The 12421-nt window shown below is 47.4% G+C and overlaps 2 protein-coding genes across 20 annotated transcripts in view; one reads left to right on the top strand and one right to left on the bottom strand.

The window, feature by feature from the left end:
* NRL (neural retina leucine zipper) overlaps window positions 1-6752 on the bottom strand; it is a 39893-nt gene extending 33141 nt beyond the window's left edge. For 2 of the 3 annotated variants that reach the window (XM_009211276.4, XM_003901619.5), the window contains exon 1: window positions 6550-6752. The gene's annotated coding sequence lies outside the window, so the exon portion shown is untranslated. The remainder of the gene's footprint in view (window positions 1-6549) is intronic. The other variant, XM_009211271.4, reaches the window with a different exon arrangement.
* Window positions 5121-12115, top strand: DCAF11 (DDB1 and CUL4 associated factor 11). 17 transcript variants are annotated; one of them, XM_031669177.1, is made up of 11 exons: window positions 5121-6752; window positions 7369-7552; window positions 8772-8899; window positions 9121-9248; window positions 9524-9588; window positions 9911-10011; window positions 10244-10390; window positions 10605-10659; window positions 11002-11070; window positions 11415-11472; window positions 11567-12115. In XM_031669177.1, the coding sequence occupies exons 2-11, from the start codon at window positions 7530-7532 to the stop codon at window positions 12077-12079; spliced, it is 1287 nt and encodes a 428-aa protein (XP_031525037.1). In that variant the 5' UTR covers window positions 5121-6752; window positions 7369-7529; the 3' UTR covers window positions 12080-12115. The 17 variants fall into 17 exon arrangements, with proteins under 17 accessions (XP_031525037.1, XP_031525030.1, XP_031525027.1 ...); XM_031669170.1 differs by having other exon boundaries at window positions 5122-6500; window positions 7369-7575; XM_031669167.1 differs by having other exon boundaries at window positions 5122-6500; window positions 7208-7575.
* Window positions 12116-12421: the final 306 nt, after the last annotated feature.

The following is a 12421-nucleotide window of genomic DNA, read 5'->3' as shown; positions in this document are numbered from 1 at the left end:
AATACCATCAGAAGCAGCATAGCACAGATATTAAACACATAGTAGACTCAAGCCAGAGGTGCCTCTCAGTTGCTTCATCTGTAAAATGGAAATGCCTACACCTTACAATCTTGTTGGGAAGATTAAGAGTCAGTGGAATAAAGCACTCAGAACTATTCCTGGCGCTGAATAGTCATTTAATACATGTTAGCTATCATCACCTTTCCACTTTATAATGATTAGAGTAGGCCCTGTAGCGTATATTACATATTGCTGACTCTACAGTTTAAAAGGAACATGAGCAATGTAAATAAAATCTAGGAGAGAAAGAAAAAAGATTTAAAAATAAATCCCTTCAGCTAAGAGGCAGGGAACTGGAGTTCCAGGCACCTTTCTGGCATCTAAATGCACAGGGACAAGAAAGTGTTAGCCTTAAAAATGATTTTTATTGGCCGGGCACGGTGGCTCAAGCCTGTAATCCCAGCACTTTGGGAGGCCGAGACGGGCGGATCATGAGGTCAGGAGATCGAGACCATCCTGGCTAATACGGTGAAACCCCGTCTCTACTAAAAAATATAAAAAACTAGCCGGGCGAAGTGGCGGGTGCCTGTAGTCCCAGCTACTTGGGAGGCTGAGGCAGGAGAATGGCGTGAACCCGAGAGGAGGAGCTTGCAGTGAGCTGAGATCCGGCCACTGCACTCCAGCCTGGGTGACAGAGCAAGACTCCGTCTCAAAAAAAAAAAAAAAAAATGATTTTTATTAATTAGAATAAAATTGGGCTGCATGCCCTTCAGCTCCAGATAACTGATAAAATATAGTTAACACATTATAATCTTTTTATTTTAAAATAAAACACAGATAAAGAAAACCATCTAAAACAAAGGTATGGCTGAATAAACTATCATAAAGTGAACGCCTTTGGAACATCACCCAGGGAAAGAAACAGAACTTTGCCAGACACCAACCCTGCCCCGCCCTGACCCTGTTGCCCATCTCTATCACAGCCACCCCTTCCTGCCATAAGGGATACTATGGTGAGTAATAAATACTTCTTTGCATTTTTTTATAGTTTGATCACCTAAATGTAGATCCTTAGACACTATAGTTTAGCTTTGCTCCCATTTAAAAAAAAAATTTCGCTTGACTTTCAAGTCTCTATCAGTCTACGGATTCCGGATTCCCCCTCCATTCCTTTCTTTTCCTTCAATTAACCCATTAACGAATCCAGACCCAGATGTTCAGTGTCTAAATGCATTAACTCACTAAGGATTGCAAAACAGCCATATTTGAGTTGTCATAACAGTTGCAATAATTTTATAAAATAGACATTTCTATTTCATCACCCTGTGGTATCATTTATACAGGAACAGCAAGATAACTGCTCAATTCTTTATTTGCCATCTTCAAAATAATGATTTGATTTCCTATCAATCCTTCGAAAAGGTAACCAGTTAGTTACACACAAACATTATGAACTCATGGATTTAAACATACTTAGTGTTTATTAAATTGACCTTATTAAAATGTTCAAATTGTCCCACATTTGGCTATGGAAGCTAGGCCAAAAACAGCTGAGTCCTTTTGACATGATACATACTCCTTGCTTCCCGGCTATATATGGTGTAAGTTGCTCCATGCTCATCGTGTTCATTTCCTTTCCCAAACCTGGAATCAGCCATTTCTCTAAGAAGGTCTGGCTTCTTTCAGGGGGAAATGGCATTTTAAGACCACAATCTGGATGCTAGGAGTGTTCATTGATATTGGATTGGTCATTGTTTCTAGATCTTTTTGGTGGGTAGCGACAGAAGATAAAACCTCATGAATTCATACTGATATGTTCTATTCAAAATCAGGGCTAAAGGGGTTTCTGGTGTTTTCCTGAGACACGGACTTGCTTTGTTGCCCAGGCTGTAATGCAGTAGTGTGGTCACAGCTCACTGCAGCCTCGAATTCCTGGGCTCAAATGATCCTCTTGCCTCAGCCTCCCGAGTATCTACAGCAGCAAGCCACCACACCTGGCTAATTTTTATTTATTTATTTTTTTAGAGATGGGGTCTCACTATATTGGCCAGGCTGGTCTGGAACCCCTGGTTTCAAGCAATCCACCTGCCTCAGCCTCCCAAAGTGCTGGGATTACAGGTGTGAGCCACTACCCCGGGCCACTAAAGGGTATTTACTTATATTACATCTGTAGCTCCTACCCTACACACAGAAAAATCTGATTCTTACAGACACAAGATACGAGAGTATTAGAACATCCCATAATTACATAGTGGCTTTCTAGTCAACACATTTTAAGTCCCTAGGTAAATTAGCACACTCTCCATTTCCATCGACACAGAGAATGCTACAAGGCAATGTTTAAACACCTGTATGAGCATCAGTCACTTCCAAAAATGGAACTGTCCCAGGAGCTCTGTGTGGTCACCAGGCTGGGGGCTGCAGTAGAGGAAAGGAGGACAGGATTAGCTAGAGAATGAAAACGCTCCTTTCTTTCTCTCCTCACCAGCCCAGCCTGCCCTCTAGTGGAGATGCTAACGAGCAGGAAACAGGCCAAAACAGGTCATGCAGGAAGTCAACTAGCTGACATTTACTTAGCAATTACCAGAAATTGTCCTAAAACGGGTGCCAAAGGTAGAAAAACCTCTCTGTGGCTTTAAGTGACTTTAAGTGCAACTGGAGGGAGTAGAGGTTACCCAAATGAAAAGTGCTTCACAAACTGTAACCAAGCAACATACCAAATTTCAAAATCAAGAGAGGGCAGGCAAAGTTGAGTATATCAAAACAACTTCGCCATAATTATTTTTAAAGATATGTTATTTTATTTATTTCAATAGACACATTGTATACCCTAAGATATAAATGCTCTTACACATTTTGAAAAACATTACAGGTCATAGTGAAATAATCAAGTTCATAGGCTTAAAAATCTTTTGCACGTGGCCAGGCGTGGTGGCTCATGCCTGTAATCCCAGCACTTTGGAAGGCCAAGGCGGGCAGATCACGAGGTCAGGAGATCATGACCATCCTGGCTACAAGGTGAAACCCCGTCTCTACTAAAAATACAAAAATTAGCCAGGTGTGGTGGCAGCTGCCTGCAGTCCCAGCTACTTGGGAGGCTGAGGCAGGAGAATGGCATGAATCCGGGAGGCAGAGCTTGCAGTGAGCCGAGATGGAGCCACTGCACTCCAGCCTGGGCGACAGAGCAAGACTCCACCTCAAAAAAAAAAAAAAAAAACTTTTATACGCAAAAAAATTAATCAATGAATCCAGTGTTGAATCTTATATTCTTTCCCATTTGATGTGAAAGAGGATTAATTTTGGTCATAAAACCTCAGCTATTTTAACATTTACCATGACTTTTAAATGTTTTATTCAATAATGTACAAGTTCCATATTACAAAAGCTTGAATTAAAAGATTTTATTCAGGTTTGAACTAATTTATAAGAAGAAGAGAAAAGAGAATCAAAAAATGAATAGTTAAGGGGATAAATTTAACAGAAGTTTTTTGTTTGCTTTTCTGGACCTCAGGTGCTATAGCTGTATTAATCATAACCCTTTGTAGAAGCTACACCTTTGTCACCGGTTCATGCAAGCCTTCTCCACTTTGTTTAATGATGTAATGAGCTGGGTATTATTATATATTTTTTTTTTTTCTTTGAGACAGGGTCTCATTCTCGCCCAGGCTGGATGAAGTGCAGTGGCACCATCATGGCTCACTGTGCCTTGACCAGACTCAGTTGATCCTTCCACCTCAGCATCCTGGGTAGCCAAGACTACAGGCCCAGCTCAATTATTATTATTATTATTTTTTTTTTTTGTAGAGACGGGGTTTCATCATGTTGCCCAGGCTGGTCTCAAACTCCTGGGGTCAAGTGATCTGCCTGCCTCAGCCTCCCAAGGTACTGGGACTACAGGCGTGAGCTACCACGCCTATTATACTTTTTAATGAAAAACTGAAACCACATTGTTTTTGCATCTATTACATGTCACCAGAAGAAATTATTATCTTTTTTTTTTTAACTTGACAATGTAGTTTGCACAATTTCCCATGGTATAAAAATGGAAGGCTACAACAAACCTGTACCAGGAATAAGTACCTTAAAAAAAAAAATGAAGACTACAACACCATTTTAATAGCTACCTGGTATTTCTGTGTCTATACCACATGGACTATAATTTATTTAACCAATTCCATATTGCAAGATATTTAGATCTTTGTTTCCAGTGTTCTACTTTTATCAGTAATTGCTATGTAGAACATAAATTTTTATGCAGGTCCGGGCTAGATTTCTGGAAGCAGTATTACTGAGTCAAAGTGCAAGACTGAGGGAGTTGGGTAGAGACAGCCTCCCTCTGATAAGAAATTTTCCTGGGAAGGTGCAGAGGTAAAAATAAACAAGGTATTTATTGGCATATTTGCTTGGCAGAATTATCAAAAAATGAGGTTACTAAATATAGACAACCAGGTTTGGAAGTTTGTATTTGAAACAATGAACAATAGTGAGCCATTTGTTGGTTTTCTTTTTTTAGAGACAGGCTTTAGCTCTGTGCCGAGGCTGGAGTACAGTGGAGCAATCATGGCTCACTGCAGCCTCCACCTCATGGGCTCAAGATTCCCTCCTTCAGCCTTCCCAAGGAAGTTGGGACCACAGGCACGCGCCACGATGGCCGCCTATTTTTTTTCTTTTTGTAGACTGGGTCTCACTATGTTGCCCAGGCTGGCCTTGAACTCCTGGCCACAAATGATCCTCCTCCTCGGCCTCCCATGGTGCTGGAATTATAGTCGTGAGCCACTGCACCCGGCTCACTTGTGGGCTCTTAAGCACGAAACGCTGTTAGAGGGGGATTCTTCAACAGATCAACTGGCGGAAGAGACGTACGTAGGTGTTTTTTTGTTTGTTTAGTTGGTTTTTTGTTGTTGTTGTTTGTTGTTTGAGTTTCGCTTTTGTACCCCAGGCTGGAGTGCAGTGGCGTGATCTCGGCTCACTGCAACCTCCGCCTCCCGGGTTCAAGCGATTCTCCTGCCTCAGCCTCTCGAGTAGCTGGGATTACGGGCGCACACCACCACATCTGGCTTTTTTTTTTAAGTAGTGACAGGGTTTCACTGTGTTGGCCAGGCTGGTCTCGAACTCCTGACCTCAGTTGATCCACCCGCCTCAGCCTCCCAAAGTGCTGGGATTACAGGGGTGAGCCACCGCGCCCGGCCAATGTTTTAAAAAATGATTCCGTAACATTCTGAGAGAATGCAGGTAAAATCAATCAATAAATAACGATCCTGATTTTCCAGGCTGGATAACCGAGAAACCACGGAATCTTAAAGTCTCAATAAACGTTAAAGCACAGATAGTAAGTAATCTGGCAATAGAGGTTGGGCGCCCAGCATACTGCCTACAGACCGCCTACATAATCAGTGGAGTCCAGTGCAAGTTGAAAATGCCAGGCACTTGCTTTGAAATTATTGATAATTTCAAGACCGTTAACAGTAGAACATTAAACCAAGCATTCAGGACCCTTCTAAGCGCAGAGCCCATCAAAGCTAGCCCTGGTGACACGCTCAGGCCTCCGGGTCTGGAGACTAGAAGACGTCGCCCGAAAGCTGGCCAAACCCTCACCCTCACTGGGAGAGACCCCAGGAGGGCCCAAGAGGGCCACGAGCCCTCGCTCCCATCGCTGCCCTCAGGAGCGGGCGGAGGGAAGCTCGCAGCTTTCCCAAGGGAGTGCAGGCTGCGGGGACTGAAGTTCAGCTCGGACCCTGGGCCTCTGAGCCGGAGACAGCAAGGTCATTCAACCCCACACACTTCCCCACCCAGCCAGGCCGAGGTTCAGAGATATGGCAAGTCCCGGCCTTGGACTCCTGCTTGTTACTCATAAACCCGCAAGAGGGGGCAGGAGGGGGCAGGAGGCGGCGCGCGCGCACCCTGGACTCACGGCCGGGGAGGGAAAGGCACTGTGAGGACAGAGGGTCTAGGGAAGGTCTGCAAATCCCGGAGGGCCAAGGGAGCGTCTAAATGGACAGCGGAACCGGAAAAGCTTTGAGAGAAAGATGCGTGTATTAGGGAACGTCTGCAAAGACCGCGGCAGAAGGCCAGGGATTGTCTTAAAAAATTGCCGAGCAGATAAAGGGAGGTCTAAAAGGAGGCCATCTCAAGAGCAAGGCTTCGAAAAGCTAAGCCCGGAAGAACGGTGTGGAGGCCTACTGGGACGCCGAGCACTCCTTAGGGCAGGACCGACTGGAGCTGCAGCCAGCGACAGGAGAACGGCTCCAGCTCGACGGGGGAAGCAGTGAGCTTAAAGAGGAGGCCCCTGGGCACTGTCTGAAAAGTGCGATGCCAAATGATCTTTAGGGACCGACAGTAAATTGTATCCCTTGCTAAAATACCTCTCGGTAGCGAACCACCAATCGTTTCTTTTTTAAGCCCCGCCTCTCAGCCATTACGTCTAGTTCGGCTGTCTCTGATCCAGGAAGTTGTCCGTTCCCACTTACTCCTCCCCAACAAGAGCTAACAGCCCTCTTCGGGTGAGCACTTTCTCCTCCCCTCAGGCCCCTCGCGCATTCTCCCGCTTACCTATCAATCATCGCGCTCCGCTGTCCAGTTGGCGGGCCAAGGGGGCGGGGCCGTCGTGTGACGTTTGCAGCCCGCCGGCCGGGAAGCCGCGAGATGCGTGACGAGCCAGGCGCGTGACGGAGCAGCGGTTGGCCAACGCAGTGGCTGCAGTCGGTGTAAACAAGGCCTCGCGCCGCTGCGGGTCCTGCGACCGCTCCTGGCTGGTGGGTGGTCTCTCGTGGGGCAGTAACCGCCGGCTTCAGTGGGAGGTGCTTCTCGGCTTCCTCCCCCTCTTGGCGTACACACCCCCGGCGCACCACGTGGGCGTGAGGCAAGGAAGGAGGGGTGTTAGGCCAAATTCTATTTTCATTGGTGGTTATTGCTGCCGGCTTTCGTAAGGAGGCGCTCTGATTGGTCGGTAAGGGGGGTGCCGAGGGTCTTTGAGTCGTAAGGCTTCTCATTGGTTAGATGAGATAAGCTAGTGAAGCGCTTTCTTCCGCGAGGGATTTCGATTGGTCTGTCAGAGAGGTTACCTGGGAATCCTACACCGCCCAACACCCCTCCCGCTCCCCTGTCCAGGGACTGCGATAGGTGAGTTTGGTGTAGAAAACAAATCTTTCTTCAGTTGGTGAGCTAGGGTAGCGCACTACGGTTCACTCTTGCTTTCTTTGCTTCACAGGATTGGGGAAGGTTTGTGTTCCCGACGCCTTGGTAGTTGGCACAGGCTAAAGCAAAGGGATCTCAGCCCCGAGGAAGGGTCACCCTCCTAGAGATAGCTACTACCCCGTCTCAGGAGACCCTGGTATTTCTAGAGCACGCTTTGCTTTCACCAAACCCAAGGAGGTGACAGGCGGAGCCCTCGCACAGTACCTAAGGATGCTGTGACCAGAAGATGGGATCACGGAACAGCAGCAGTGCAGGATCCGGGTCCGGAGACCCCTCCGAGGGCTTGTCCCGAAGAGGGGCTGGCCTGCGTCGGAGTGAGGAAGAGGAAGAAGAGGATGAAGATGTGGATCTGGCCCAGGTACTGGCCTATCTCCTCCGCAGGTAACTTACCCTCTGGTGTGACCCTACCAGGTGCTACCACAGTGCCTTGATCCCATCTCCAGGCAGGAAAATTACAGAGGTTAGGAAATAGGATTCACTCAGGACAGCTGTTCTGTTTGAGCCGAACAGCCTTTCCCTGCTGGGCACCCATGGCACTTAGCTTCATACCCAGTAAGAGTGGTTCTTACCTAGGGAGGGTCACCAAGAGGACCTGCTCATGTGTTTGAGAGGCTATTCAGGGAAGCCTCTCTCTGTGACTACACAAATATAATCTATTTTCCAAGTAAGTTTGAAAAAAAAAAGGGGTAGGGGGAGGTTCCTGGTGGGAAAGCAGTGATATACGGGGTGAAGAGATGGAAAGGGAGTGTTGAACTTTTTGGTAAGTCAGTTGACACGTGATATGAGGCCACTTCGATGAGGTCACTTCGATTTACTTGAAAAACAAGTTTAATTTGCCGTGACTCTGACTTGTTCTTGAGGAAAGAATGCCTTGAAGGGAGAGACCACCTGGAATTGACTGGAAAAGAGTGCAGCTGGCTTGCTTTCTTTGCTTATGGCTCTTTGAGGAGAAGATGAGCTTAGGGGTCCCATCAGAATATTGTATTCTTTTTTGTTTGTGTTTTGTGTTTTGTGTTGTTTTTAGTAGACATAGACAGGGCTCACTGTGTTCCCCAGTCTGGAGAACAGTCTATTCACAGGTGTGATCACAGTGCACACCACAGCCCGCAACTCCTGGGCTCAAACAATCCTTGCCTCCCAGTTAGCTAAGACTACAGTTACACACACCACCACACCCAGCTTAGAATATTGTTTTCTGTGGTGGACTTCTCAGGCAGAGGCTCAGAAGGAAATGCTGTGAGAATGTTTAGCTCGTTGAGAGGTCAACTTAGTAGGTCATGTCCACAGCGTATTAGTCTTGCTCTTGCTCTAAGGAAATGCAGTTAGAATGTTTAGCTCTCTGGGAGGTCAACTTAGTAGGTCACGTCCACAGCATGTTGGTCTTACTCTTGCTGTAAGAGTAAGACTCACTTTCCTACTGTGTTTCATAGGAGACCAAAAAATAACAGCCAAGGTCTAATCAGCCTCCAACCTCAAAATGAGTACCAAGTGGTCTAAGAGCTAGATAGCCATTTACTCTGAATTTGGTTGGTTTGGGGGAAGAAGTCCCCTCCTTTATAATGGGGGTCTCTCCACAGAGGCCAAGTGAGGTTGGTGCAGGGAGGAGGTGCAGCAAATTTACAATTCATTCAGGCCCTCTTGGACTCAGAGGAAGAGAATGACAGAGCTTGGGATGGTCGTCTTGGGGATCGATACAACCCACCCGGTAAGAGGAAAAGTCCCTAATGTTGGAAGACTTTTACTGGAAAACCTTTTAGTGATATTTTGAATGATAGATTACATTGAAAGAAGGTACGATAATCTAAGGAATAAGGAGTCCTTACAGCCCCAGTATATTCAGCCACAGGGGTGGGCTTGGGTACAGTTCTGCTAACTGTCCTCTGAGGCTGGAAGACCTAGGATGAAACTTCTACTTGGTACTCACAGTGGATGCTACCCCTGACACCCGGGAGCTGGAATGCAATGAGATCAAGACACAAGTGGAACTGGCCACAGGGCAGCTGGGGCTTAGGCGGGCCGCCCAGGAGCACAGCTTTCCTCGAATGTTGCACCAGGTAGGCCTCTCCACCTCCCAGCCTGGCAGCAGGCCTGCCAAAGCAGCCAGAATCTCTGCCAGCCCCAGAGAAAAAGGAAGTCAACTTTCCAAGGAAGAAGCCTCAAGGGCTGGGGCTGGAGAGTTAACCAGCCCCCATTGGAGTTCTGTGGGACGGACTACGATGTGTTGTGTCCGTTTCTATAACAACAGCAATGTCTTTGGAGGAGGGGGTTTGATATGGCTGAAGTGGCCCTCTATTTCTGCTAGCAATATTCCCCAATCCCTTCCATTTAGAGAGAACGGGGCCTCTGCCACCGGGGAAGCTTCTCCCTTGGAGAACAGTCTCGAGTGATATCTCAGTGAGTATGGGGCTTGGTGAAGAGACTCTAAGGGCCAGATAGGTCTTATCTCCTAAACTTTGAAGGGGTAGGTGTTAAAGGAGCCTCAGAGATATTAACGGTTAGGTTAAATGGGGTTGAAACTTTGAGAGTAAGCAAAGTGGAAAAGTGTAGAAAATTGTAGAAATTTAGAGGATGGTGGAATGATTGAAAGACGGGATTGCACTCACAGCCAAAAGGGAAGAATGACTGTTCTGATATTCCAGCTTTGTTAGGATTTTGCTAATTGGGACACTCCTTATCCTGAGCACCGCTTACCCTCACTTTCTCTCTCCTTCCCTAGCTTCTTGCCCAATGATCTGGGCTTCACTGATAGCTACTCTCAGAAGGCTTTCTGTGGCATCTACAGCAAAGATGGTCAAATATTCATGTCTGCTTGCCAAGGTACCAGACCCTGGTCCTATAAACTGTCTTTTCCTGGGACATGGAATGTTCCCCCTGACTGAGGCTAGAAAGCCACAGATGGGGAGCTCAGACCTGGCTTAAGGATGCTTAGTCAGAGCATGTTTCCCATGATAAAGGGAAGACTCCACAAGTACACTGAGTGGGAGACGTCTAATCTAGGAAAGTTACAAGGAAAGTGTTCCATAATTCTGCCTGATCTCTACTTATACAGACCAGACAATCCGACTGTATGACTGCCGGTATGGCCGTTTCCGTAAATTCAAGAGCATCAAGGCCCGCGACGTAGGCTGGAGCGTCTTGGATGTGGCCTTCACACCCGATGGGAACCACTTCCTCTACTCCAGCTGGTCTGATTACAGTGAGTATGCACCAGGCTTCCACTGACTCTCCAGCCTGGGACCTGAGGTTTCCATGTGCCTGTCCTCTCTGAGCCAGGATCCCTCACTTTGTCCTCGGAAAATCACTCCCAAAGTGCTCCAGTACCCTTGTCCTCTGTTTGACCTCTTCCCTAGCTTCACTTCCACTCTCCTTCCCCCATCCCTGAAAGATTCTTGTTTTTTTGCTTCTCTTAGTTCATATCTGCAATATCTATGGTGAAGGAGATACACACACTGCCCTAGATCTCAGGTACTGGCTTCCCTTTCTGGTCGGACTCATCAGAAACTTCTCAAGGGAAGCTCTTCAGGAGCAAACCTCTTGAGTTGGAAGTTCTGCTTAGGGGAAAAAGTATACTGATGGGTCTGTGTGCATTCCTGGGAGGGAAGCACCATCTTGTCAGCCAGAGGACTGGGTAAAATAGATGCTTGCGGGATGATTTCTGGGTTCTCACTGAGGATCTGCATTGTGGTACATGTTAGCCAGACTTCTTTTTTCCCCTGGGGATGTGCCTCACAACCATTGTCAGATTCTATGTAGATTAACAAAAGCTGAAGGGAAGTCCACTTAACCCAACTCCTTCTTTGCTTTCAGGCCAGATGAGCGTCGCTTTGCTGTCTTCTCCATTGCTGTGTCCTCAGATGGACGAGAAGTACTAGGAGGGTGAGTGCTTATGGGGTATGTTTCCCTCAATAACAAGATGGGGGTTCTGCCAGAGATGAGCTCTGCTGTTACACAGATGGCACTGGCAGCTGCAGAGAACAACCAGACCTTCTCCAAGGTCAGGATTTACAGGTTGCTTCACCCCTTGCTCTCCATTTTCCCAGCACAAGATAGGAGGTGTCAAGCCTCCTTGAAACACAGCTAACTTTTCCCCGACTTCCTATATAAAAAGAGCAAAGGACTTGACCCAGAGCAGGATTCCTCAGTGGAACTCTCTAGAGCATATACCATATTGGTCCTCTCGATCATGGCTCCAGGACCCTCCTTTATCCCTTCCCTTTCAGGGCCAATGATGGCTGCCTGTATGTCTTTGACCGAGAACAGAACCGGCGCACCCTTCAGGTATGGCTCCTGAGAGAGAGCCTCTGTTTCCTGGTCTTTGGCTTATTATGAGACCTAGAAAGAGGTCTTATATACTGGCCTCCTTTTCGCCTAGATTGAGTCCCATGAGGATGACGTGAATGCAGTGGCCTTTGCTGATATAAGCTCCCAAATCCTGTTCTCTGGGGGAGACGATGCCATCTGCAAAGTGTGGGATCGACGCACCATGCGGGAGGATGACCCCAAGCCTGTGGGTGCACTGGCTGGACACCAGGATGGCATCACCTTCATTGACAGCAAGGTGGGCCAGGAGGCAGGACTGCACAGCCAGGCCACTAAGGTTCTGGTTGCCCAGGAGGGCATGAAAGTGGACTGGTGTGGGAATTTAACAAGCTTCTTATTGACCAAGGTTTGTAAGAGTTGGAGTTTAGGGAAGGGGCTCAAGCCAGGGAACATGAATTCCATCTGTACTCATCAGTCCTCAAGGAGCAAGGCAGGGCTTTCCATACAAGAAAAATTGAATACCGGCCAGGTATGGTGGCTCACACCTGTAATCCTAGCACTTTGGGAGGCCAAGGTGGAAGGATCACTTGAGCTCAGGAGTTCCGGACCAGCCTGTGAAACCTAGCGAGACCTCGTCTCTATTTATTTAAAAAAAAAAAAATGGCCGGGCGCGGTGGCTCAAGCCTGTAATCCCAGCACTTTGGGAGGCCGAGATGGGTGGATCACGAGGTCAGGAGATCGAGACCATCCTGGCTAACACGGTGAAACCCCGTCTCTACTAAAAAATACAAAAAACTAGCCGGGCGAGGTGGCAGGCGCCTGTAGTCCCAGCTACTCGGGAGGCTGAGGCAGGAGAATGGCATGAACCTGGGAGGCGGAGCTTGCAGTGAGCTGAGATCCGGCCACTGCACTCCAGCCTGGGCGGCAGAGCGAGACTCCGTCTCAAAAAAAAAAAAAAAAAAAAAAA

This window comes from Papio anubis, chromosome 7 (genome assembly GCF_008728515.1).
Source record: "Papio anubis isolate 15944 chromosome 7, Panubis1.0, whole genome shotgun sequence".
Lineage (NCBI taxonomy): Eukaryota > Metazoa > Chordata > Mammalia > Primates > Cercopithecidae > Papio > Papio anubis.
This window is presented reverse-complemented; position numbering and strand designations above follow the sequence as displayed.